Raw genomic sequence first — 27,739 nt, forward strand, 5'->3', positions numbered from 1 at the left:
ATATATTTAGTTTTTTCCCCCTCCTTTTTCACCCCTCCTTTTTTTCCTCTCTCTCTGCCCATCACTGTGCCTGTTCTCCATCTTCTCCATCTCCCTCTGATGTTCCCCTCCCCCTTTCTTTCTCCCTGGGCCTCCCGTCCCATGATCCTTTCCCTTCTCCAACTCTGTATCCCTTTTGCCAATCACCTTGTGGTGAACTACATATACCTGTCTGGACACGCCCCCCCCCCCCCCCCGCTGACTGCTCCTGTGGCTCCTCCCACAGACCCCTGTATAAAGGTGATGGAGGTCTGAGCCCGGCCTCTCTGTCTCCAGGATGTAGTATGGTGGTCACTCACTGCTTGTTCCTTCTTCCAGTCAATAAAAGCCGATACCTCGCTTTTACGTCTCAGAGTGAGTTATTGATGGTGCATCACACCTTTCCGGCTCTTAGCTTCACCCCACCTCCTCCGGTCTTCTGCTATCATTTTGCATTTCCCTCCCCCCCTCCTACTTTCAAATCTCTTACTATCTTTCCTTTCAGTTAGTCCTGACAAAGGGTCTCGGCCTGAAACGTCGACAGTGCTTCTCCCTATAGATGCTGCCTGGCCTGTTGCGTTCCACCAGCGTTTTGTGTGTGTTGCTTGAATTTCCAGCATCTGCCGATTTCCTCGTGGTCCTTTATCTTTGTCAGAAGGAAATAGGACATGTGCTATAGCTGACCAGCGTTTTACTCTATTGTGGTGAACTACATATACCTCCCTGTATAAAGGCGGTTGGAGGCACTGCTCCTCGCTCAGTCTCCAGGACGTTGTGTGGTAGTCTCTTGCTACTAATCATGGTCTCTTGCAGCTAATAAAAGCCTATCATTCGCCTCCCGTCTCCGAGAGTTATTGATGGTGCATCATCTATGCTGGTCAGGATCACCTGGTGGATTTGTGGGATCATCACGTGTTGCTGTTTTGATCTTTGGTAGATGCTCTTGGCTTCTCTCTGAAGGGGTGTGTTTGTAGACATGTGTACTCTGCAAATTTGCTCTGTACAATGAAAATAAATAAGCTTCTCAAAGGACAAGATTTCTTTTTCATCCACTTCTTTTTTTGAATGTGGAGATATGACGAATCGGTGATGAGAAAATTGTTCCTGAAATTAGATAGTGCTGAAGAGAAACTCTGTTCAAAAGGAAAACGGGAGAGAAGAATGAAATCTAACAGCTCACTGGAATCACAGAAGGATGCTCGACAGCTGTGGCCGGGACAGAAATGCCATCACCTTCTACAAAGTGAAACCAAGCATCAAGGGTGACAACAATGCTTCCTCCCAGATGAGCTCAATGCCTTCTATGCTCGCTTTGACCTTTAAAACGTGGAGGAACCTTCATGAGCTCCCACAGCCCCCAATGACCCAATGATTTCAGTCTCTGAAGAGCAGAAGAGCATCTTTCAGAGGGTAAACCCATGGAAAGCATCTGGCCCAGATGGGGTACGTGGCTGAGTACTGAAGACCTGGGCTGATCAACTCACTGGAGTTCTCACTGATATCTTTAACCTCTCATTTCGGTAGTCTGAGATACCCAACTGCTTCAAGCAGGCTTCAATTATACCAGCGCTTAAGAAGAACATGGTAACCTGCCTCAATGACTATCATCCAGTAGCACTTACATCCACTGCGATGAAGTGCTTTGAGAGGCTGGTGATGAAACATACTAACTCTTGCTTGACAAGAGACTTGGATCTGTTCAAATTTGCCGAACATCACAATAGGTCCACAGCAGATGCCATTTCATTGGCGCTTCAGTCAGCCCTGGAACATCTGGACAGGGAAGATGCAAACATCAGAATGCTCCTCATTGACTACAGCTTGCCGTTCAGTACCATCATCCCCTCAAAACTATTCAACAAGCTTTAAGCCCTTGGCCTCAACACCTCCTTGTGCAACTGGATCCTCGATTTCCTCACTTGCAGACCCCACTTAGTTTAGATTGGTAACAACGCCTTCTCCACAATCTCCATCAGCACAGCTTCACCACAAGGCTGTGTGCTCAGCCCCCTGCTCTACTCACTTTACACTTATGACTGTGAGAGTAAGCACAGCTCCAGTGCCCTATCGAAGTTTGCTGACAACACCACTGTTGTTGGCCAAATCAAAGGTGGTGATAAATCAAGGTACAGGAGAGAGAATGAAAATTTGGCTGAGTGATGCCACAATAACAACCTCTCATTCAATGTCGGCAAAACCAACACATTATTGACTACAGGAGAGAAAACCAGTGGTCTATGAGCTAGTTCTCACTGTGGGATCAGAGGTGGAGGAGGTCAGCAAATTTAAATTCCTCACTCTTATTATTTAAGGGGATATTTTCTGGGTCCAGCATGTAAGTGCCATTAAAAGGAAAGTTTAGTACTGCTTTTACATTCTTAGAAGTTTACCAAGGTTTGGCATGCAATCTAAAACTTTGACGAACTTCTATACATGTGTGGTGGAGAATATGCTGAGTGGCTACATCACAGCCTGGTATGCAAGCACCAACGCCCTTGAATGGAAAATCCTACAAAGAGTAGTGGGTACAACTCAGTCTATCACAGGTAAAGCCCTCCCCACCATTGAGCACACCTACATGGAACACTCACAGGAAAGCAGCATCCATCATCATGGATCCCTACCATGCAGGCCATGCTCTCTTCTCTTTCTTGCCATCAGGAAGAAGGTAGGTGACCCTCAGGACCCACACCACCATGTTCAGGAACAGGTATTATCCCTCAACCATCAAGCTCTTCAACCAGAGATAGTAACATCACTCAACTTCACTCAGCCCATCACTAAATAGCTTCCACATCCTATGGACTCACTTCCAAGGAGTCTTCATCTCATGTTCCTGATATTTATTGTTTATTTATTTCTTATTATTTTGTGTTTTTTATATTTGCAAAATTTATTGTCTTTTGAACACTGCTTGTTGTGTATAGTCTTCTATGGATTCTATTATGCTTATTTGTATTTACTGTGAAAACCCACAAGAAAATGAATCTCAGGGTTGTATATGGTGACATATCCGTACTTTCATAATAAATTTACTTTGATCTCTGAACTTTGTTAACATGTGACTATAATTATGACAACACACTTTCACATTTTCACTGTGAAAGTTTTACATTACATTCACAGATGCAAAAGGACGGATTAATTTATGTAATAATTGATGGCCAGATTCAGGTTATTATCAAAGGTTACCTAGCGAAGATTGTTATTTAAGAACCTTTGAGAATTAACGGACATTTTCCTAAACTGTCCTCCAAGAGAACCACAACGTTGTCATAGGGTTTGGAGGCTTGCATGCCTCAATGACCTGGAGAGCTATATTGGCTGGAGTCAGGACCTTGTGCTTCGGCTCTTGGTAGAATCATCCGTGCCAAACAGGTCAAAGGGTAAAAGCCAGACTAAGAGTGGTCCACCAGTTCTCCAGTTTTGGGGGTTCAGCTAACAATCCTGACTGGTCAAAAAAAAGTTACCGAAACAGCAATGAGGAATCTTTCTATACAGACAGGGTGGAGGATGTTCATTGCAGCCCTAAACACCAGCGGCATAGGGGGCAGTAAGTAAATAAAAACTGTAGGCAGTAGAGTTGGCAGGTCAAACCTGCAGGACTTGCAAAGGAGACTATCTTTTGCATGTAACAGTGTGAATGGAGGATTCCAAAGCAAACTGAACACCATTCTGAAAATTAAGTATTGACGGTGGAGAAAGCCATAGGGTACCTGAATGCTAGATCAGGCAAGGAATCTGTTACAGGTGTAGTTTAAAAGGCTAAATTGTCAGAGCTTGTAGGAATGAATAAACAGATGGAAAAGGGTAAATGACTTCAGAAAGGGTAAGACAAGGAATCACAAAACAATCCTCACAGAGAGTTGGGAAGTGGGGAGAGTGAGCAGTTTCAAGTTCTTGTGTGTCAATATCTCTGAGGATCTAACCTGGTCCCAACATATCGATGCAGCTATAATAAGGCAAGGCAGAGGTTTTATTTCATTAGGAGTTTGAGGAGATTTGTCTTGTCATCTAAAACACTCAAAAACTTCTACAGATGTACCGTGGACAGCATGCTGACTGGCTGCATGATCATCTGGCAGAGAGGGTGGGAGGGGAGGGGGTTACTGCACAGGATCAAAGTAAGCAGTAAAATTAGTTGTAAAATTAGTCATCTCCAGCATGGGCACCAGCCTCAACAGCATTGAAGTCATCTTCAAGGAGGGGTACCTTGGAAAGACGATGTCCATCATTAAGGACCCCCATCACCCAGTACATGCCCTCTTCTCATTGTTACCATCCAGGAAGGAGGTACAGGAAGCTGAAGGCACACACTCAACAATTCTGAAACAGCTCCTTCCCTCTGCCATCTGATTTCTGAATGGACATTGAACCCATGAACATTAACTCACTAATTTTTTTAAATTTCTGATTTTGCACTACTTATCGTAATTTAACTGTTTAATATACACATATATACACTTACTGTAATTCAGCTTTTTTCTATATTTATCGTGTATTGCACTGAACTGCTGTCGCAAAGGTAACAAATTTCACGACATATGCTAGTGATATTAAATCTGATTCTGATTGTGAAAAAGATGAATAAATGAAACTAATTAATCAGAATCAAAATCAGAATCAGGATTAATATCACTGACACATGGCTGTGAAATTTGTTAACTTTGCGCAACAGTACAGTGCAATATATAAAAATAAAAACCGTGAATTACAGTAAGTGTGTGTGTGTGTGTGTGTGTGTGTGTGTGTGTGTGTGTGTGTATGTGCGTGTGTGTGTGTATATATATATATATATATATATATATATGACTGAATTTAACAACACTATGCAGCTTACTTCAATCCTGTACAGTAGCCTCAAGAAAATGTTTCCTACAATCTGTTGATGTGTGAGTGCATTTCACAGCACGTCAAGCTCCAATTTGAGAAAATGGCATGGTTCAGATTTTGGGGATCTTTGATGATGGAGGTTGCATTCTTGATGTAATGTTTCTTATAAGTATTATTGATAGCAAAGAGCAGGGGTTTCCAAGCTGGGGTCCACATCTCCTTGCTTAGTGGTATTAGTCCATGGCATAAAAAGGGTTAGGAACCCCTGGTATAAAGGAATCTGCCCATGCTGTATTGGGCTGATACAGTGGCTCTGCAGTTTCTTGCCATAATGTCCAAATAGTCTTTTACTCAAATGGGCAATGGGCACCCTGTGAAACGGAGACTTAATTGAAGTCTATATTTACCAAAAGGTAGCTCTCAAGATACATGTATAAATGAACCATTTCCAGGATCTCATTATAGACAGTTATTGTTGGAAAGTTGTATTGTAGAGTGAGAACAGTTTGGTGAAAACTGTTTGTTTCACATCTGTTAGGTGTAGCTCCCATTCTCTCTAATGCTTCCATGAATGGAGGATGGAGTTAACTTGGTTCTATAGGGAACAATTTCCTACTCCACCTGTAGATCAGAATGAGAATCAGGTTTAATATCATCGTATATGTCATGATATTGTTGTTGTGTGGTAGCAGTACAATTCAATACATAATAAAAATTGTGAATTACAGTAAGAAGTATATATATATATTTAAAAAGTTTAATTAAATAAATAGTAAGGTAGTATTCATGGGTTCAATGCCCATTCAGAAATTTGATGGCAGAGGGGAAGAAGCTGTTCCTGAATCATTGAACGTGTGCCTTCAGGCTCCTGTACCTCCTCCCTAATCGTAACAATGAGAAGAGGGCATGTCCTGGGTGATGAGGTCCTTAATGATGGATTCTACCTTTTTGAGGTACCACTCCTCGAAGATATCCTGTATACTGGGGAAGGCAGTGCCTCAGATGGAGCTGATTAAGTTTGCGGCTCTCTGCAGCTTATTTTGATCCTGTGCAGTGGCACCCCCCCCCCCCCACCCCATACCCCAGACTGTGGTCTCCACGATACATCTGTAGGAAGTTTGCGAATGTCAACTCCACTCCAGTGAAATCTCATTGGAGGTGTGGTATTAAAACACTGGAGGTTCTCTGGGATTAGACCAACTAGTTAGAATTACAGCTTGCATTCGTCATACAGTGGACATTGCATGCTGTCAGATTCTGAGGAGAGCCAAAGTTGAGATGGATTCTCTGCAGTTCCTCTCAATTTACAGTTAAAATCAAAGTCAATACTTTAAAAAAACAGGCGTTTTGTTCCCTTCATTTTGCATGTGTTTGTCAAACAATGAAAATAATGTCTATTGCGAGTGGAGAATATCCCAGGGTATTAATCAAAAAGACATGTGTGGGATTCCGTTCTGGCCAGTCATTAGGTTTTTCCAGAAATTGGCCCAATTTGTATAATTCTTATGTATGTATGAATTTGGCAGAATAGAGGTTAATCTGGATTCAATTGCATCTTGGATCATTTCTAGGTCAATGAACTTCCATTGGTAAATTGTCCCAACATTTTCATGCAGGATTTACCTCAGTAAACTTGATAGTCACTATCCTAATGATGTTGTCACACATGCAGTGGCTACCTTCAGTGATTATGAAAATAAATTGGAGTACAAAGGTATGACTTCTGTTTATCACTCAATGCTAAAGACTAAACCACACAGTAAATTAGTAGAGAGGCTTGAATTAAAGTTTCCCAGTATGACTCCAATGTCTAACTCAAAGTTCAAAGTAAATTTTACTATCCAGGTACATGTATGCCACCATATACAATCCTGGGACTCATTTTCCTGCAGGCATGCTTAACAAATCTATAGAATAGTAACTATAACAGAATCAACAAAAGATCGCCCAACTAGGGCGTTCAAACAGAGAGCAGAAAACAACAAACTGAGTGAATACAAAAAGAAGAAACAAAAATAGTGAATAAATAAGCAATTAATTTCAAGAATATGAGATGAAGAGTCCTTGGAAGTAATTCCATTAGTTGTGGGAACATCTCAATGATGGGGTAAGAGAAGTTGACTCAAGTTAGCCCCTTTTGTTCAAGAGCCTGGTTGTTGAGAAGTAACTGTTCCTGAACCTGGTGGTGTGAGTCCTGAGGCTCTTATACCTTTTTCCCGATGGTAGCGGTGAGAAGAAAGTGTGATCTGGGTGGTGGAGGTCCCTGATGATGGATGCTGCTTGTTCTTGTGACAGTGTTTCGTGTAGATGTGCTCAATGCCTGGGAGGGCTTTATCTGTGATGGATTAGGGTGCATCTGACCTCTGCCAGACTTTTCATTGTTCTCAGTGTATGTGGAAATAGTCTGCTACACATCACAGCACTTCTCTGTGATGAACCCTGGGGTAAGGCACTGTGATGCCTGCCAAACTGATCAGCCTATGCCTCGCATAAACTACATCAGGCCATTGGACTGCATGTACTGGAGGCTGTTGCAACCCCTCTCTCTGCCTTTCCCTTCACCTCCACAATAGTTTTGCCCATGGGGCTTCTCTTTAAAAGCTGATCCACGGTCAGTGTGGCAGCTGTGACATCTTGCACAGGACAAATAAGTTTGGGGAGAAAAGTGGGGGTAGGTGAAGGTTTGAAAATGTGAAGCTCTCAATTTCAAGTGTAGATGGGGTTAGACGTTTCTACTCCACACCCAGTGTAGTGCTGAAGGTGTCACATGTACTGGAAGTGTGAGACTACTACCTCCTGAAAATGAATTGTACTTGCTCCTAGATGTGACAGAAGTTCGGAGAATAAAACCCCACAGCAGACACCTTCCCAGCATTCTCTGCCTAATTGGTATTCCACACTTTTCTGGATATGTAATTGCAGGAAAGAAGCAAATTAGCCTCTCTTTTCCCATGGTTTACAAAATAGTATTGTGCTCATAATGGTTGGAAGAAATTCTTTTGTCAGAGATCTACTGGGAATGGTATGTTTGTTTATGCAGGAGTATGAATTCATTCTCTGAGGTAAAACCAAAGCCCTCACTCGCTCACCAGCCAAAATGATCTTCCAGCTAATTAATGGTTTCCTTCCACCCACGCACTTGCCACTTGATTTAACTCAGCAGGTCAAGCCAGACCACCACAACAAAGATGGTCGGAGAATTGGGATATGGTGCAGCGAGGAGGAAGCAACTCCCTCACCCGAATGTGGAAGGTCAGAGTGCAACGTCTCTTGCTGGGCAGGAGGCCAGTTTGATTATATCCCAGCCCAGTAACTGCAACGAAGGCTGGGGAACAGAGCTGTGGGCGTTCCATAGTTGGAGCGCTCTGAACAAACATTACAGAAAGTATTTAAAGAAATGACCACACTTAGATAAACAGTTAGACCCCATCGGATGAGTTTCTTTTACATCAGGATGAGCAATGGCATAATTTTAGCAAAATCCAAAAATGAGGATGCTACTTCCTCCATGATTAATGGCCTCGGCTACTCAGATGTTCAACAGGTGGGGTTTCCTATTAAATTCTTTTGAAATAAATATTCCATCAATCAAAGCCGTTTTTGAGAACCCCTCCTACCTGTACTCCTCCTACCTCACTAATGTTTTGGTCTCAGCATCATGAATTTATAGCCATGTCTAATTTTCGATTCCCATCTCACTTTAAACTTTGAAAATCTGTCTATCTACTCGCTTGCTTGCTTACTTTGTTATTTATTTATTTATCTATCGATCTATCTATTTATCCACCGAGATACAGCACAGAATAGTTCCTTTGGCCTTTCGAGCCGCACTGCCCAGAAATTCCCCAATTTAACCCTAGCCTAATCCCTGGATAATTTACAATGATCAATTAACCTACCAACTGGTATATCCTCAGACTGTGGCAGAAAACCCTCGCAGTCATGGGGACAACGTACATATATAACATATATAATATATATAAGTTATATACACACTTACACACACTTTACAGTTAGGTACACACACTTTACAGGCGGCAGTGGGAATTGAACCCAGGTCACCTGTACTGTAAAGCATTGTGCTAACCATTACATTACTGTGCCACTCCTTAACTGGGTTCTATTAAAGTCATTGAGTCACATGGTGGGGAAGGAGGCACAATCAGATGATCTTCTTTGCAAACTCTCCTGGCCATGTCCATTGCTTTAGCAAAGACTTCGACATGACAACAGGATAGTTAGGAATCGAGATGTCTTGGCTTAAAATTGCTCATAAGTAGGTAATAGGTGAGGTAACTGCATCTGCGATCATGTTCTCTTACATAGTATGGAGAGGGTCCAGAGGAGGTTCAAAAGAATGACTCCTGGAATTAAAGGGTTAACATATAAGGAGAATTTGATGGCTCTGGGCCCTACTCGCCAGGGTTTAAAAGAATGAGAGGAGATCTCATTGAAAATAATTGAATATTGAAAGTCCTAGATAGAGTGGACATGGAGAGGATGTTTCCTATTGTGGGTGAGTCTAGGAGCAGAGGACATAGTCTCAGAATAGAAGGACATCCCTTTAGAACAGAGATGAGGAGGAATTTCTTTAGCTAGAGGGTGGTGAATCTGTGGAATTCATTGCCGCAGATGGATGTGGAGGCCAAGTCATAGAGTATATTTAAAGAGGAGATCGATAGGTTCTTGATTAGTCAGGGTATCAAAGGTCACTGGGAGACAGCAGGAGAATGGGGTTGAGAGGGTTAATAATGATGGAATGGCAGAGCAAACACAACAGTCCGAATGGCCTAATTCTGATCTTTGTATTATGGTCTTACTCATCAACCTTACATCAATGGCATATTCCTTACAATGCTGTAAAACCACCTTCTCGTTGGCTAATGAAATCAATGACCTCAAGGCACTTTGAATACTCATAGTATTTGCAATAGGTAGACGAGTTGCCAACACCACATGGGTTTCCTCTCACAGTCCAAAGAGATACTGGTTGGTAGGTTAATTGGTCATTGTAAATTGTCCTGTGATTAGGCTGGGGTTAAATCAGGGGACTGTTGGGCGGCGTGGCCCAGAAGGCCAGAAGGGCTTATTCCATGCTGTATCTCAATTTTTTTTAAAAAAATGTAGCCTTTCAAAAGGACAGAGCATAAATGGGAAAAGATCTCGTAATGTGGAGGCAGATTCGATGATCCAATGAGTGAAACAAAAGACACAGACTGTGAATGGGCACATTATTTAAAAATGAAGAGCGAAACAGGAAATCCGATGTCTAACTAAACGCGTGCTCATCAAAGCTGTCCTAAAGTACACAAAGCTACAATACTGAAGATTCAGTCAAGCTTCAGCTTAATGGGTAACTCATTAAATCTCCCCAGGTTATAAAACTGAAGAGCTAAGCCTGCTGCAGACGAATACTTAACTAAACAAATACATGGGGCCTGTCTACATCTGCAACGCTCTTTCCCAGTGGTCCCTCAGTGCGGGTCGTACTTCAGCCTGAAGCGGGCCCTGGAGACGGTGGAAAAAGAGACCAAGCCTCTTGAACATGCTGTTCTTATGCGTTCTAAGGTGCGTGAAACCAGAAACCGGTGCCATGGCGTGCAAGCCAACCAGAGGGAAAGAGCACCGAGCCCTTTAAACGGGCTGATCAATGACAAACACAGCAGAAGCGGCTGTTGACCATGAAATAAGCCAGTCTTGCCCACCACCTGACATACCTAGGCCACATTGGCATTGGGAAATTTGAATCCAGATATTGACTGGATGAACCCAACTGCCACTGATGATGTGGAAGAAGAATTTGTGGAGTGGTTTAGGGATTGCTTCCTGGAACCTACGCAAGAACAGATTGTTCTAGACTTGTGAATGAGTGAAGAGGAAAGAACAATAAGAGATCTTGTGGTGTCAAGAAGGAAGTGACTACAATGTGATAGAATTCCGCATGCAGCTTTAGGGTAAACACCAGAGCACAAAATTACTCTCTTCAACTTCAGTAAGGATAATTATCATGGTGTGAAGGTGGAGTTATCTAAATCCACTGGAAAATAAACTGAGATCCATCAGAAGATGAACAGTGAGATACTGTATATTCAAACAGTTGATCTTTAATAATCTGCAGTAATTTATCCCAATTAGAAAGAGCCTCAGTCTGTGGTTAATAAAGAAGCTCAAGGATAATTTTACATTGAAATGCAGGATATGCAAAGTGGCAAAAGCAAGTGGTAAGTTAGAGGACTCAAATATTCTAAGGGTCAACAGTGAAGGGCTATAATGCTCATAAGAAGGTGGAGAGATGTGATAAAAACATTGTGATTCTGCAGAAGGATGTAAAAGTTATGGTATCCACCCAACCATGACAAGAGATCATTAGTCTGGCATGAACAATCACTGCATGGTCAAACTCACTTAGGTCACATTTCTTCCTCATTTCTGAAGTTTGGTCTGAACAATGTTCTGATTCTCCAGAGCAGGGATAGCTGGCACAGAACCTTTAAGGATTCTGGCCCGCTCTACTAATTGGCAACCATGTTTTGGCACCAAGATTTGGATATTTGAAGAGCACCTGAACACAGGTTTAGAGCTTAATCATCAGATCAACTTTCGTTCAGTCTGTGATTGTGCTTAGGATTTCTCTATTGTTTGGACTTCATCTAGTCTCGTCAGGTTCTCATCTAGCATCTAGTCAAGAACTCTGTTCTCGTCTCGGTATCAAAATCCTGTCTCGATTCTAGTCGTGGATACTCCAGCACTTGGGTCCTTACCATCCTCACCTAGGCCTCTGTCACAACAGATCAGCTGAATGACTGCAGAAGAACCTGACGACTGGAGTTTAATGTGGAGAACTATGAGCTCCTGTGCTTCAGTAGGAGGAATCAAAAGGCACTTATAGAGAGAAACTGCAAATGAATAAGATACAGAGAGTATGCAAGTGTTCTGGTGCATGAACTGCAAGAGATTAGTAGATAGGTTCAACAAAAAGGCAAATCAGAATCAGAAATCAGATATTAGAATCAGTTTGATTAACAGTGTACAACATGATATTAGTTGTTTTACAGCAGCAGTACAATGCAAAGACATACATTCAGTGTCCACTTTATTGGGTAAAATGGCCACTGAGTATACGTTCGTGGTCTTCTGCTGCTGTAGTCCATTCACTTCACTGTTCGACATGTCATGCATTCAGAGATTCTATTCTGCACACAACTGTTGTAATGTGTGGGTATTTGCATTACTGCTGCATTCCTGTCAGCTTGAACCAGTTTGGCCATTTTCCTCTGTCCTCTCTCATTAGCAAGGCATTTTTGCCCACAGAACTGCCACTCAATGGATGATTTTTTTAGTTTCACACCATTGTCTGTAAACTCTAGAGATTGTTGTGCATGAAATCTCCAGGAGATCATCAGTCTGGCACCAACAATCATTCCACGGTCAAAGTCACTTAGATTGTCTTTCTTCCTCATTCTGAAGTTTGGTCTGAACAACAACTGGACATCTTGATCTTGTCTGTATGCTTTTATGAATTGAGCTGCTGCCACATGATTGGCTTATTAGATATTTGCATTAATGAGCAGGAGTACCTAAAAGAGGTGGCTATTGTATGTAAAGTTTTCTATAAATTACAAAATAAATAAATAGTGCAAAAATAAAAAGATATAATTAGGTAATGTTCATGGACCATTCGAAAATCTGATGGCGGAGAGAAAGAAGCTGTCTCTGAGTTGTTGAATGGAGGTCTTCAGGCTCCTTTACCCCCTCCCTGATGGTGGCAATAAGAAGAGAGCATGGCCGGATGGTGAGGGTCCTTAGTGCACTTAAGACATCACCTCTTTAAGATGTCCTTCACCGTAGGGAGGATTGAGCTTGTGATCGAGCTGACTGAGTCTACAACCCTCTACAGTGTGTTGGCCTTTATTGTGAAGGGGTGGGAATTTAGGCAGGGGGTGGTTTTGTTACAATTCTACAGAGTGCCTGTGAAGCCATACCTGGAATACTGCATTCAGTTTTGCTCTTGCCTAAAAAAAATCCGGTAACATTGGACAAGATACAAAGAAAATTAATCCAGCTAATTTTTAGGTTGAAAGACTTGTCCTATCAAGAGAGACTAAATAGTTTAGGTTTGTATCCATGGATTTAGGGGTGATTTTATTGAGACCTATAGGAAGGAGGCTTGACATGGCAGATGTCAATATATTTTCATGCGAGGGGAACAAGCATAAAGTAACATGGTTACCTTATAAGAATAGAATAGAACTTTATTGTCATTGTTCAAGACAACAAGATTACAGTGCCACTCCAGTCCATGTAAAAACAGGTATTTACAATGCATGCAATATGGCTTAATTTAAAAAATTAGTAACACTCCATAACTCTTCATAACCCTCTGTAACACTCAATGGCCATTGGCAAGCCAGGGTGTAGCATGATTCAGCATAACAGCCCTTGGGAAGAAGCTGTTTTTCAGTCTTACAGTCTTGGCTAAGCTGTTTCTGTATTTCCTACCAGATGGCAGCATATTGAACAGACAGTTAAAAAGGCAGTTATTTAAAACTGAAGTGGATAGAAATTTATTTTCTCAGAGAAAAGTGAATCTGTGGAGTTCCCTATGCAGAAAAGTGGTGAAGGTCAGGTTATTAGGTATGTTGGATGTGGAGATAAGTAAACATTTTGAAGATTGAGGAATAGTGGTTCTGGGGAACTGGAGCAGAAGAGGAGTTTAAATGAGTACAGCTAACCCATTATCATATTGAATAGCGGGGCAGGCTTGAGTGGTCTGATGGCTTATTCCTGCTCCTGTTCCCTTGTGTTCCTGTAATTTGGGTGCAATATGGCATCAAGTATAAGTTATCAGCAACTGTTGCAAAATATAAGAATGGTTTGCAGCTCTTTCAGTTGGAAGACTTGCTAAACTATGAAGCCAAGAGTACCACCTTGTTAACAGTGATGTGTCGGAACCATAGCTATTGCTGGAGTTTTGATGGCCATGAATATATCAGTCAGGCTTAATATCATGGAAATATTCGTGACATTTGTTTTCTTTGCAGCAGTAGATAATGCAATACTTCATAATAGAAAAAACTGTGAATTTACAGTAAATATATATATTAAATAGTTAAATTAGTGCAAAAATAAAAACAAAAAAAGTAGTGAGGTAGTGCTTACGGGTTCAATGTCCATTTGGAAATCTGATGACAGAGGGGAAGAAGCTGTTCCTGAAATGTTGAGTGGGTTCCTTCAGGCTCCTGTACCTCCTTCCTGAGAATAGCAATGTAAACAGACGTGTCCTTGGTGGTGGAGGTCCTTAATGCTGGACTCCACCTTTTTAGACCATAAGACCATCAAACATAGGAGCTAAGCTCACTTGTCTTTAATTTAGGTGCTTTTTTGTTAAATTCTCTTCCTGTGTAGCATATTGTTATTGTATGCTTAACCTTGCTCTGTATTCATGCTCCTCATTGGGATTTGGGGTTTTTAATTTTGTAAAATGTTTTGAAAAACTAATAAAAAAATTTAAAAAAAAACAAAACAAAAAAAAAGACATAGGAGCAAAATTAGGCCATTTGACCCACCGAGCCTGCTCTGCCATTCAATCATGGCTGATCCTTTTTAAACTCTCCTGAGACTCATCCTCTGGCCTTCTCCCCTTAACCTTTGATGCCATGGCCAATCAAGAACCTTTAAATACATCCAATGACCTAGCCTCTACAGCTGCATGTGGCAACAAATTCCACAAATTCACCACGCTTGGGCTAAAGAAATTTCTCCGCATCTCTGTTTTAAATGGACACCCCACTATCCTGAGGCTGTGCCCTTTTGTCCTACGCTCCCCCACGATGGGAAACATCCTTTCCACATCTACACTGTCTAGGCCTTTCAACATCTGAAAGGTTTCAATGAGATCCCCTCATCCTTCTAAATTCCAGCAAGTACAGACCCAGAGCCATCAAACCTTCTTCATATGATAACCCTTTCATTCCCAGAATTACCCTTGAGAACCTCCTCTGAACCCTCTCCAATGCCAACACATCTTTTCTTAGATAAAGAGCCCAAAGCTGTTCACAATACTCAAGGTGAGGCCTCACAAGTGCTGATAAAGCCTCAGCATCACATCCCTGCTCTTGTATTCAAGACCTCTTGAAATGAATGCTAACATTGCATTTACCTTCCTCAGCACCAACTCAACCTGCAATTTAATCTTTAGGGTGCTCTGCACAAGGACTCCCAAGTCCTTTAGCAGCTCAGATATTTTTTAGATTTTCTCCCTGTTTAGAAAACAGCCTGCACATTTATTTCTTCTACCAAAGTGCATGACCATACATTTTCCAACATTGTTTTTCATTTGCCACTTTCTTGCCCATTCTCCTAATCTGTCCACCTCCTTCTGCAGCCTACCTGTTTCCTCAACACCACCTGCCCCACCACCAATCTTTGTATCATCAGCAAACTTGACAACAAAGCCATCTATTCCATCATCTAAATCATTGATATACAGCATAAAAAGAAGCGGTCCCAACATTGACCCCTGCACCATACTATTAGTCACTGGCACCCAACTAGAAAAGAATCCTTTTATTCCTACTCACTGCCTCCTACCAATCAGCCAATGCTCTAACCATGCTAGTAACTTTCCTGTAACACCATTGGCTCTTAACTTGGTGAGCAGCCTCGTGTGTGGTACCTTATCAAAGGCCTTCTGAAAATCCAAATATACAACATCCACTGCATCCTCTTTATCCATCCTACTTGTAATCTCCTCAAAGAATTCCAAGAGGTTTGTCAAGCAAGGTTTTCTCTGAAGGAAACCATGCTGATTTTGTCCTATCTTGCCATGTGTCACTAAGTACTCTATAAACTTATCCTTAACAATTGACTCCAACATCTTCCCAACCACTGAGGTCATGGTAATCGGTCTATAATTTATTTCTGCTGCCTCCATCCTCTCTTAAAAAGTGGAGTGACATTTGCAATGTTCCAGTCCTCTGGAACTATGCCAGAGTCCAATGATTCTTGAAAGATCATGACTAATGCTTTCACAGTCTCTACCGCTACCTCTTTCAGAAACCTTGAGTGCAGTTCATCTGGTCCAGGTTACTTATGTACCTTTAGGTCTTTCAGATTTTTCAGTACCTTCTCCCTTGTAATAGTAACTACACTCACTTTTCTTTCCTCACACCCTTCAACACTTGGCACAATGCTAGTGTCTTCCACAGTGAAGTCTGATGCAAATTACTTATTTAGTTTATCTGCCATCTCCTTGTCCCTCGTTATTACTTCTCCGGCCTTGTTTTCTAGCGGTCCTATATCCACTCTCATCTCCCTGTTTTTAATATACTTGAAAAAGCTTGTACTATCCATCTCGATATTGTTTGCTAGCTTGCTTTCATAATTATTTTTCCCTCAATGACTCTTTTAGTTGCTTTCTGTAGGTTTTTAAAAGCTTTCCAATCCTCTATCTTCCTGCTAATTTTTGCTTTTGCTGTATGTCCTTTCTTTTGCTTTTACATTAGTTTTGGCTTCTCTTGTCAGCCAAAGTTGTACTATTTTGCCATTTCTGATTTTCTTTGTCTTTGGAACACATCTATCCCGCAGCTTCCTCACTTTTCCAAGAAACTCACATCATTGCTGCTCTGCTGTCATCCCTGCCTGCATCTCCTTCCAATATTATTTTGACCAACTCCTCTCTCACACCACTGTAATTTCCTTTACTTCACTGAAATACTGTTACATCAGACTTTATCTTCTCCCTATCAAATTTCAAGTTGCACTCAATCATATCATAAACAAGAGAAAATCTGAAGGTGCTGGAAATACAAGCAACGCACACACGGTGCTGGAGGAACTCAGCAGGTCAGGCAGCATCTAAGGAAAAGAGTGCAGTCGACATTTCAGACTGAGACCCTTCATTAGGTCTTGGCCTGAAACGTTGAATTACCAGAGATGTTGCTTGACCTGCTAAGTTCCTTCTGTGCATTGCCTCAGTCATATTGTGCTCACTGTCTCCTAAGGATTCCTTTACCTTAAGCTCCTCAATCACCTTTGGTTCATTGCATAACATCCAATAGCTGATCCCTTAGTAGGCACTACAACAAACTGATCTAAAAAGCCATCTCGCAGGCATTCAGCAAGTTCATTCTCATGAGATCCATTGCCAACCCCTGATTTTTGCATTCTACCAGCATGTTAAAATTTCTCATGACTATCATAACATTGCCTTTTTAACACACATGTTCTATTTCCCATTGTAATCTGTAGTGCAAACCACAGCTGCTGTTTGGAGGATTGTACGTAACTGCCATCAGGGTCTTTTTACCCTTACAGTTTCTTAACTCAACCCACAAAGATTCAACATCTTCCGATCCTATATCACACCTTTCTAACGATGTGATACCATTTTTTTCCTAGCAGCCCTCTGCCTATCTATCTATCCCTCCGATACAATGTGTAACCTTGGATATTGAGCTCCAATCTACAACCATGATTCAGTGATGGCCACAACATCATACCTGACAATCTGTAAAGGTGCAAAAAGATCATCCACCTCATTTCTTATACTCTGTGCATTGAGATATAACACTTTGAGTACTCTATTTGTTACCCTTTTTGATTTTGCATCCTAATGCACTGACACTCACCCTGCTGGCTGCAATTTTGTCCTATCATCTACCTGCCCTTCCTGGCAGTCTGACTGATGCACTGATACTTGCCCTGCTCTTTTACCATCTGTCCTGTCCTGAGTCCCTTCACTCTGGTTCCCATTCCCCTGCCAACAGCTCCAACAAACCTGCCCACAGGAATATTGTTCCGCCTCAGGATCAGGTGCAACCCATTCCTTTTATACAGGTCATACCTCCCCCAGAAGAAATCTAAGAACCTGAAGCCCTTCCACCTGCACCAGCCTCTCAGCCACACATTTATCTGCCAGATCATCCTGTTTCTACCCTCACCGGAACATGGCACAGATAGCAATCCAGAATTTGCTATCCTGGAGGTCCTGCTTCTCAGCTTTCTACCTAGCTCTGCAAATTCTCTCTTCAGGACCTCTTTGTTTTTCCTTCCTATGTCATTGGTACCAATATGTACCAAGACATCTGGCTGCTCTCCCTCCCCCTCCAAAATGGTGTAGATGTGACCTGAGACATCCCTGACCTTGGCACCTGGAGGGGGATATCACTCCTTGAAAAAGGACAAAGGGTAACTAAATGAGGGTACTTGGTACTAAATACAAACGTACAAGAAGAGGCATTGAAAGATGGAATGGTTAAGTCTATAAAACACATAGAATTTGAAAAGGTTGAGGGAAGTGCATGATGCCATTGTTTGGCTTTTAATAGGATGTTGGATGGTTTTGGTGTGTAACAAGGTTCAAATTCAAATGAAGAAATTTGTATAAAAAACTGTCACAAGAATTGGCATGGATTTAAAATTCTTCAACATTTAAAATATTTAGAGATTACAAAGATGGGAGATAGACCAAATTATTTACCAATCTAAATGTCTAAATTAAATTCAGTTATTCTGGGGTGTGGACAAATATTTCACAGATGAATGTGGTTCAAGACAGTGACTCATCAGTAATTAGCGTATGTCTAGAAATGCTGGTCAGGCCAGAAACCTCTTCATCCAGAACCTAAATTTTTAAAAGGTTTCAAACCCCATGAATAATAATTTCAGCATATATGTTCAAGTTCAAAGTTCAAAGTACATTTATTCTCTAAGTATGTATAAATTATACAATCTTGAGATTTGTCTCCTTGCAGGTAGCCACCAAACAGAAAGACTGAAAGAACCCAATTTAAAAAAAGACCAAACCCAATGCACAGAGAGAGGGGAAAAAAGCACAAACCGTGTAAATAGTAAAAGCAAGCAGCAACATTTGGAACGAAAGTGAGTCCATAGGCACGAAGGCTGGAGCAGCTGGAGTAGGCCCATAGCCTGAACTTCAGTTCATCACGCAGCAGGGCAAATCGTCGCAAAGCTCGCAGCCACAAAGCCCGGAGCAGCCGGAGCCTCACCCTAGATGCCGTGGAAGCGGAATAAATGTCGTGGACCAGCAAGCAGAACCCACCTGACCCTCACCTGCAGTCCTGACACCCTGCCTTTCCAGTCCTTCTGACCTGTGTTTAAATTACTCAAATGTCAGTTCATCCCCTGCACGAGGACCCTAAGTAATAGAAACACAGTTTATCTTGGACATTATAAATTAATAACCCTGATCACTGTTTGGTACAAGGACCACCTTATTATGAATGAAGGTCTATCAGATCTTCCCATGTATCTTCAATGTATTTGTTCCATCATTCTATTAAATGGAATTGTATATCAGTATTAACACTTCAAATGTACTGAATTGCCCTTAAAACATTTTGGACAGCCTGAGGCAAGAATTCTCTTTTTACATTCTTTCTCCAGGCTGTCGATCACCATCTAAATTCACCTGCTAAGTCTTTCCACTATTTTTTGTTTTGATTTCAGATTTGCAGCATCTGCTAAATTTTGCCTCTGTTTTACTCTCCATCTACTGATTAAATAATGCAATATAGTTGATTTTCCTTAAGGCTGTCATAGCTGGGGGTGATAGTGGAGACAACCAAGTCCAGCTTATGGTCTTCACATGTGGCCTAGCTACTAAACTTGGCAGAGCCACTTCTACTGGCTGGAGAAGGGGAAAAGGCAGATTACTGGTGCCTTAAAACCAGTCGCTTGGACAGATGGGGCTCATCAGGCGTGGTTGGCAGCCCATCTTGGGGAAGGAATTGACGTGCTTTGTGGATTGGGCTCTGTAGTTCACGTTATGATTTGTGTTTCTGGTTTCTGCTTGCTCCTATTTTTATTGCTATTTAGTGCAGTTTTGTTTGGGGCGCACTGGCTCTGCAGCCTGAAGTTAATGTACAACACAGTGCTGGGTTGGGTTGAACAGAGCTGGACAAATATGCCTGGACTCTTTCAATGGCTTTGATGGTTTGATGTTTTATATTCTGTGTTTTTTGCTTGTTTTTTTTATGTTTGTACTGTTGTTTGTTTTATGTTTGTTCTCTTTTTGGCATATTTGGGCTCTAATGCTTTTCTTTGAATGGGTTCCAAGGTATTATAGACCGGTTAGCCTGACCTCAGTGGCTGGGAAGATGTTGGAGTCTATTGTTAAGGATGAGGTTATGGAGTACTTGGTGACACAGGACCAGATAGTACAAAGTCAGCATGGTTTCCTTCAGGGAAAGTCCTGCAAGTGGGATAGATAAAGGGGATGCAGAGGATGTTGTATATTTGGACTCTCAGAAGGCCTTTGACAAGGTGCCACACGAGGCTGCTTAAAAAGTTAAGAGCCCGTGGTATTACAGGAAAGTTACTAACATGGTTAGAGCATTGGCTAATTGGAAGAAGGTAGCGAGTGGGAATAAAAGGATCCTTATCTGGTTGGCTGCCAGTGACTAGTGGTGTTCCACAGGGTCTTTTTATGATGCATATAAATGATTTAGATGATAAAATAGATGGCTTTATGCCAAGATTGCAGATGATACAAAGACTGGTGGAGGGGCAGGTAGTGTTGATGAAACAGGTAGAGTGCAGAAGGACTTGGGCAGATTAGGAGAATGGGCAAGAAAGTGGCAAATGAAATACAATGTTGGAAAATGCACGGTCATGCACTTTGGTAGAAGAAATAAATGTGCAGACTATTTTCTAAATGGGGAGAAAATCCAAAACTGTGAGATGCAAAGGGGCTTGGGAGTCCTTGTGCAGAACATCCTAAAGGTTAACTTGCAGGTTGAGTCAGTGGTGAGGAAGGCAAATGCAATGCTACCATTCATTTCAAGAGGTCTAGAATACAAGAGCAGGGAAGTGATATTGAGGCTTTACAAGGCATTGATGAGGCCTCATATTGAGTATTGTGGCAGTTTTGGGCTCCTCATCTTAACAGGTATGTGCTGGCATTGGAGAGGGTCCAGAGGAGTTTCTCAAGGGTGATTCCAGGAATGAAAGGGTTATCATACGAGGGATGTTTGATGGCTGTGGGTCTGTACTCACTGGAATTAGAAGGATGAGAGAGATCTTATTGAAACCTTTCAAATGTTGAAAGGCCTAGACAGAGTAGATGTGGAAAGGATGTTTCCCATGGTGGGAGAGTCTAGGACAAGTGGACACAGCCTCAGGATAGAGAAGTGTCCATTCAAAACAGAGATGTGGAGAAAATTCTTTAGCCAATGTGTGGTGAATTTGTGGACTTTGTTGCCAAGTGCAGCTGTGGAGGCCAAGTCGTTGGGTGTACTTAAGCCAGAGATTGATAGGTTCTTGATTGGACGTGGCATCAAAGGTTATTGGGAGAAGGCCGGGAAATGGGGTTGAGAAAGAGAAAAAAAGATCAGCCATGATTGAATGGCGGCAGAGACTCGATGGACCAAATGGCCTAGTTCTCTTCCTATGTCCTATGGTCTTATTTCTTTGTTTCGTGGCTGTCTATGGGAAGACAAATCTCTGGGTTGTATACTGCATAAATACTTTGATAGTAAATGTACTTTGAATCTTTGAAACTGATCTCAAGCCTTCACTGCCTTGTGGCTAAACCCACTCATGGGAAAGGCTTCAAGAGTAAACCCTGAGGGAAAAATCAAGAGCTTGAGTCCCTACGGCAGTCCTACATTGAGTTCAACGCTGACTGGCAACTCCTGCGGTGCTGCTGGTGTTGCGGTCTCGGCTGTTCATCAGCTGCATGGGCAACAGCTTGCTCTCCATATCACACTACCCTGACCCGTGTACTGGCTTGTGTATCACATGGTCAGCTAGGACACAATATTCATGGTCAACCCTGACCGATGCGGGCCTTATCGATGCAACTGAATGGCCAAGGGGCTTTATTCTGAAATGTTTCCTCAAGAATATCAGCTTCCCAGAGTTCTTCACTGGATAATAATGATACTACATCCATGAAGAATGGCTATTGCTACTATGAAGGCAATTTAAAATATTGTCTCCCATTTTGTGGAAATTTTATGTAAGAAAAGTTCAGAAAGAGAAAAAGTATTTTGGAATTTTGAAGTATTTATTTGAGGGAATATATATAAAATCAGATTTCAGCAATAGAGTAAACACAAGAGATTCTGCAGTTGCTGGAAATCCAGAGCAACACACACAAAGTGCCTTGGGAAGACTGGTTTGAGGTCAGCTGAGAAGATCATCGGGGTATCTCTTCCCGCCATCACGGACATTTACACTACACGCTGCATCCGCAAAACAAGCAGATTTATGAAGGATCCCACGCACCCCTCATACAAACTCTTCTCCCTCCTGCTGTCTGTAAAAAGGCACCGAAGCATTCGGGCTCTTACGACCAGACTATGTAACAGTTTCTTCCCCCAAGCCATCAGACTCCTCAATACTCAGAGCCTCGACTGACACCAACTTACTGCCCTCTACTGTGCCTATTGTCTTATTTATTATTTATTGTAATGCCTGCACTGTTTTGTGCACTTTATGCGGTCCTGGGTAGGTCTGTAGTCTAGTGTAGTTTTTTTTCTCTGTGTTGTTTTAATGTAGTTCAGTGTAGTTTTTGTACTGTTTCATGTAGCACCTTGGTCCTGAAAAACGTTGTCTCGTTTTTACTGTGTACTGTACCAGTAGTTATGATCGAAATGACACTAAAAAGTGACTTGACTTGAGTGTAAGAAAGCCAAATGCCAGGAACTGGTAGAGCAGTGCTAGAGACAGAAGTGGAGGGCACAATGTGAATCTATTGAGGTGGGGTGTAGAGGTTTTGTGTGCTGCTCACTGTGCCGAACCTACTCTCTCCTTGGCATTATGGAGACTGCAAAGAAAAGAGACATCAGGACCGTCAAAGAGGCTGCAGAGTGAGCCTCCAAATGGTTATGGATCAGAGGTGTAATCCATGGACCAGTGCTGCTAGGACACAAGCCAGGGCCTGATCAACCCCGGCTGGGTCACCTCGGAGAGGCTGCCTGATGTTGAAAGACCCAAAAGACCCGATGACCCCAGGTTACATCACTGATGGCGTGTCCCATCGCATCCTAGCATGTACTTCAGCATCTGCATTGGAGTAATTGTTAAGTAACAATTATGTTCACTTCAAGATTTTTTTAAATTGAAGGGTAGTTGGTAAATATCAGGCATTGTTTGATATTCTGAAGAAAACACTGAAAGAGGATGCAAGCCAGCTCTCCATGGGGAATCACTGATTTGTGAGTTCAGCCGTGCAGGTTCATATCCAGCTGGAGCTGTTAGGTTTTGCTCCACAATGAAGACTGCCAACTTCAGTTCCTTTTTTTTTGTTAAATTTTTTTATTAGTTTTTCAAAACATTTTACAAAATTAAAAACCCCAAATCCCAATGAGGAGCATTAATACAGTGCAAGATTAAGCATACAATAACAATATGCTACAAAGGAAGAGAATTTAACAAAAAAGCACCTAAATTAAAGACAAGTGAGCTTAGTGTCCTCCCCAAGCCCCACAACACAAGAAAAAAAAACAACAACAACTCCAGACCAACCACCACACAGTATAAAGAGTATAAGTCAGGACAGTCAAACTCCCAGACTGTGAATACACTTAGCAACAGAGGATAATAATGCCTACTACCAGAAAAAAAAGGGAGCTGAAAGCAAGGGACCGAAAAGAAGAAAAAAAAAGAAAAAAAAAACCCTAGTCAGGAGGAAGGTTATGAAAGTACTCGATAAAAGGTCCCCAGACCTTATGGAACTTTAGATCCGAATTAAGAACTGAATAATGAATTTTTTCAAGGTCCAAGCAGGCCATAATGTCGTTAAGTCATTGTGCATGAGTGGACGGGGCAACATCTCTCCATCTAAGGAGGATCAAGCGTCTCGCCAGGAGAGAGGCAAAGGATAGTATTCTGCATTTGGTCGGACCCAGACATAAATCTGTCTCGCCCCAAAAACCGAACAGAGCAATTAAGGGGTTAGGTTCTAGGTGCTGATTCAGAATACCCAATAATGTAGTGAAGACATCTTTCCAGAATTTCTCCAAGCTAGGACAGAACCAGTACATATGGATGAGAGAGGCCACGCCCCTCTTGCATTTATCACAGAGCGGACTAATGCCAGGGTAGAATCAAGATAGTTTAGATTTAGACATATGGGCTCTATGAACAATCTTAAACTGTAAGAGGCAATGGCGAGCACAAAGAGAGGTTGAGTTAACCGATTTGAGAACTGAGTCCCAACTCTCCTCGGATAAGGAGATATTTAAATCCTGCTCCCAGGCCATTTTAATTTTATCCACAGGGGCCCGTCGTAAGGCTGCTAGTTTATCTCGGATAATTGAAATTAAACCTTTACCTAGTGGATTAATGGTAAGAAATAGGTCCATAGCATTTTTCGCAGGCATTTCAGGAAAGTTAGGAATTAAAGGAGCAGTAAAGTGTCAGATTTGGAGATATCTGAAAAAGTGAGCGTTAGGCAGGTTGAACTTAACGGAGAGCTGCTGAAAAGAAGCGAAGCGATTATCAATGAAGAGATCTTCAAAATGTCTAATGCCCTTCCTATACCAAACATGGAATGCTGAATCGTACGTAGTAGGTAAAAAAAGGTGATTATGTGCAACAGGGCTAGAAATGGAAAAACCCCTGGAAACCATAGCATTTCCTGAACTGAGCCCATATACGCAAAGTGTGTCTAACCAGAGGGTTAGCTATTGATCTGGGCAGACTGCTAGGGAGTGCAGAGCCAAGAAGTGCAGATATAGATAATTCTTTAGTGGAGCTCAACTCCATTGCCACCCAGTTAGGGCAGTTCCTTTTTTGTTGCATGTTTTAGGCCTTAATGAATATATTCCTTAAAGTTGTGATGTATGTGTTTGTAGGCACTAGCTGTGGGTAGTGCGTAATGGCTTAAGAAAGGAAAAGCGTCTAATAGATATTTTCAATTACTTTTTTTTATAATTCACAGGCGAGGCTCAAACGTATCACTTACGTTGGATATGAGTACTTTGGGAAACGTTGAATCATTCAGTAGTGCACCAACACCCCGTGAGAAAATATTTCTGGAATATCTACAGACTGCCAGCCGGGTGTTAACCAGAATGCAACTTAAAGAAATTGTAGCCAGTGCCCAGTCCTTTCAAGCTGAATTCATGGTATGAATCTCTATGCCGTACCCCAGTCTGCACATAACATTTGTAACCAATGTCGATTTCACAAAACGTGGCAAGAACCAACTTTAGTCAAAGATACAATTTGGAATAATCAACCAACAGATTACAGGTTTATAGCATGTTGTTCTGAAAGACAATTACTTCATTTGCTATATGTTTTTAATATAAATTCCTTGTGTTTAATTCCTATTATCCCTATTTAATATCAGTGTATTTGGAGATGGAATGTAGTTATATAATTCAAAACCCAGGCAAAGTTAGAAATCTTACTTGTTCATTAATTTTAATCTATAATATACAGACAATTTTACATCTGATCTTCAAGTATCAGCAATCTTCCTTAATTATGGAGCAGAAAAATTGAATGAAGTGATTGCACAGGTTCTAAGCACACGTATTCTACCACACATATGACGTGACAAAATGTCTGTGCTGTTGCTTAATAGTTAGTGTGTTGCACATACCATGGAAGACTTGCTGCCTATATTTCTATCATGTTTTTGCATAAATTCAAACTCCTTGTTGTGCGTAAGGGAGAATCTGCCCACAGGTTGACTGTTCTATATTTAATTCCATGTTGCAGCTAATGACAGAAACTGCGCATACTTGAATTCACAAGAGATATGTGTCCCAGTAGGTTAATGCTCAAATAAGTTCTGCAGAAAAGCTTCGCCTGTTTGTTCACCTCTGCACCTATCTGTGCCGAGGAAGGCTCAGATGGAGAAAAGCACTTAGAACATGGATTCAGTATTTCACTGCAGATAACACACACAATCAATTCAAAAATACAATGACAGAACTTCATATATAGAGTCATAGAAAATTACTGCACAGAAACAGGCCTTTCAGCCCATCTGGACTGTGCCAAACCATTTATATTTGGCTACTCCCATTGACCTGTGCCAGAGCCACAGCCCTCCATACCCCTATCATTCATGTACCTATCCAAGCCTCTCTTAAACGTGGAAATCAAGCTCGCACGCACCACTTGTGCTAGCAGCTCATTCCACACTCTCACAACTCTTGAGTGAAGAAGTTTCCCCTCATGTTCCCTTTAAAGTTTTCTCCTTTCACCCTGAATCCGTAATCTCTGCTTGTAGTCCCACCCCACCACAGTGAAAAAAGCCTACTTGCACTTACCCTATCTATACCCCTCAAAATTTTGTATACCTCTATCAAAATTAATTTCAATCTTCTACATTCTAAGGAGTACAGTCCAAATCTATTCAATCTTTCTTTATAACTCAAATCATCCAGACCAGGCAACATCCTTGTAAATTTTCTCTATACTCTTTCAACCTTACTTACATCTTTCCTGTAGGTAGGTGACCAAAACTCCACACCATACTCCAAAACAACACACACAAAATGCTGGAGGAACTCAACAGAACAGTCATCATCTATGGAAAAGAGTACAGTTGACATTTCGGGCCGAGACCCTTCATCAGGATCTCAGTCCAAAACATCGACAGTTTACTCTTTTCCACAGATGCTGCCTGGCCTGCTGAGTTCCTCCAGCATTTTGTGTGTTGCTTGGATTTCGAGCATCTGCAGATTTTATCTTGTTTGTGATTGGACACTGTACTCCTAATTAGAACTCACCAATGTCTTATACAACTTCAACATAACATCCCATCTCCTGCAACAACTGTGCTTTACTTTGCTATGTGGTTTATCGTATGCTAAGCATATTAAAATTTCTGATGCTTTTGTCTTTTTTTAATTTCCTTCAAATAACAGGAAATACCCATGAATTTTGTGAATCCCAAAGAACTGAGTATCCCATACAATGGAACTAAGAATAGATATAAAACTATTTTGCCAAGTAAGTTCACCTATTATACAGCTCTTCATTTGTCATTCTATAACTTATTTGTTGATATTACTGATATTCAAGCCACATTAATCAGGCCTGGGTTGATTAGTAGAAAGCATAATACTGATGTCTGCACTCCTAAATTATCTCTTGTTGTAAGTTAGAGACAGGAAAAAACTTCAGGAAGCATGGGTATTGATTGCCACTTTCTACACTAACTCCCTTTACTCATTAGGTGAGAGAAGTAGGGCACTGTGATTTGAAGGAGCTTTAAATAGATAATCAAGATTTATACAATCAGGACAACAGAAATTCTTTACACAAATATGCATGTAAAATTTCCATTTGTCATTATCGTTTGAGCTATTAGGATAGAGAGAACAATCATAAAATTAGTTCAGTTCTAAATGGCAGATAAATGTAATCTTAGATTCCATAAACTTGTATGGAGATAAAAAGAAAATGTGAAATGATGCAATATGTTATTTACATATGTTTCAACTATGTTCCATTACATTATCTTGCATGCTGAGATATAAAATGTGTTGCTCAATTCAGTTATTAACTGTTGAAGACATCTGTAGTCCTTCTATCCTAATATCATGTAGTTCAGCACATTCCACCCACTGAGATGGAAGATTAGTCCCAAAAATTCTTTAGGTAAGCATTTGGGGCACTGGGACCAAAGTAATATTATTGTCCCACTAAAGTTTGAGGATTTATTTTTGAACTAGATTAGTTCAAATGAGAAGCATTTGATTTACAAACTCCTTCAATAACCCTGATGAAGGGTCTCGGCCCAAAACATTGACAATACTCTTTTCCATAGATGCTGCCTGGCCTGCGGAGTTCCTCCAACATTTTGTGTGTATTGCTTGGATTTCCAGCATCTGCAGGTGGTTGGCCTTGTTTTCTTTATGTAGAGAAAGTTCAGATAGCTCATGGCGTGTTTTGAGTG

The 27,739-nt window shown here is 41.4% G+C and overlaps 1 protein-coding gene across 2 annotated transcripts in view; it reads left to right on the forward strand.

Moving 5' to 3' along the window:
• Positions 1 to 27,739, forward strand: part of ptprr (protein tyrosine phosphatase receptor type R) — a 264,810-nt gene that overhangs the window by 153,382 nt on the left and 83,689 nt on the right. For both annotated transcript variants that reach the window (XM_073059666.1, XM_073059667.1), the window contains 2 exons: positions 24,761 to 24,947; positions 26,706 to 26,790. In XM_073059666.1, coding sequence (XP_072915767.1) covers positions 24,761 to 24,947; positions 26,706 to 26,790 — 272 coding nt within the window. The remainder of the gene's footprint in view (positions 1 to 24,760; positions 24,948 to 26,705; positions 26,791 to 27,739) is intronic.

This window comes from Hemitrygon akajei, chromosome 10 (genome assembly GCF_048418815.1).
Source record: "Hemitrygon akajei chromosome 10, sHemAka1.3, whole genome shotgun sequence".
Lineage (NCBI taxonomy): Eukaryota > Metazoa > Chordata > Chondrichthyes > Myliobatiformes > Dasyatidae > Hemitrygon > Hemitrygon akajei.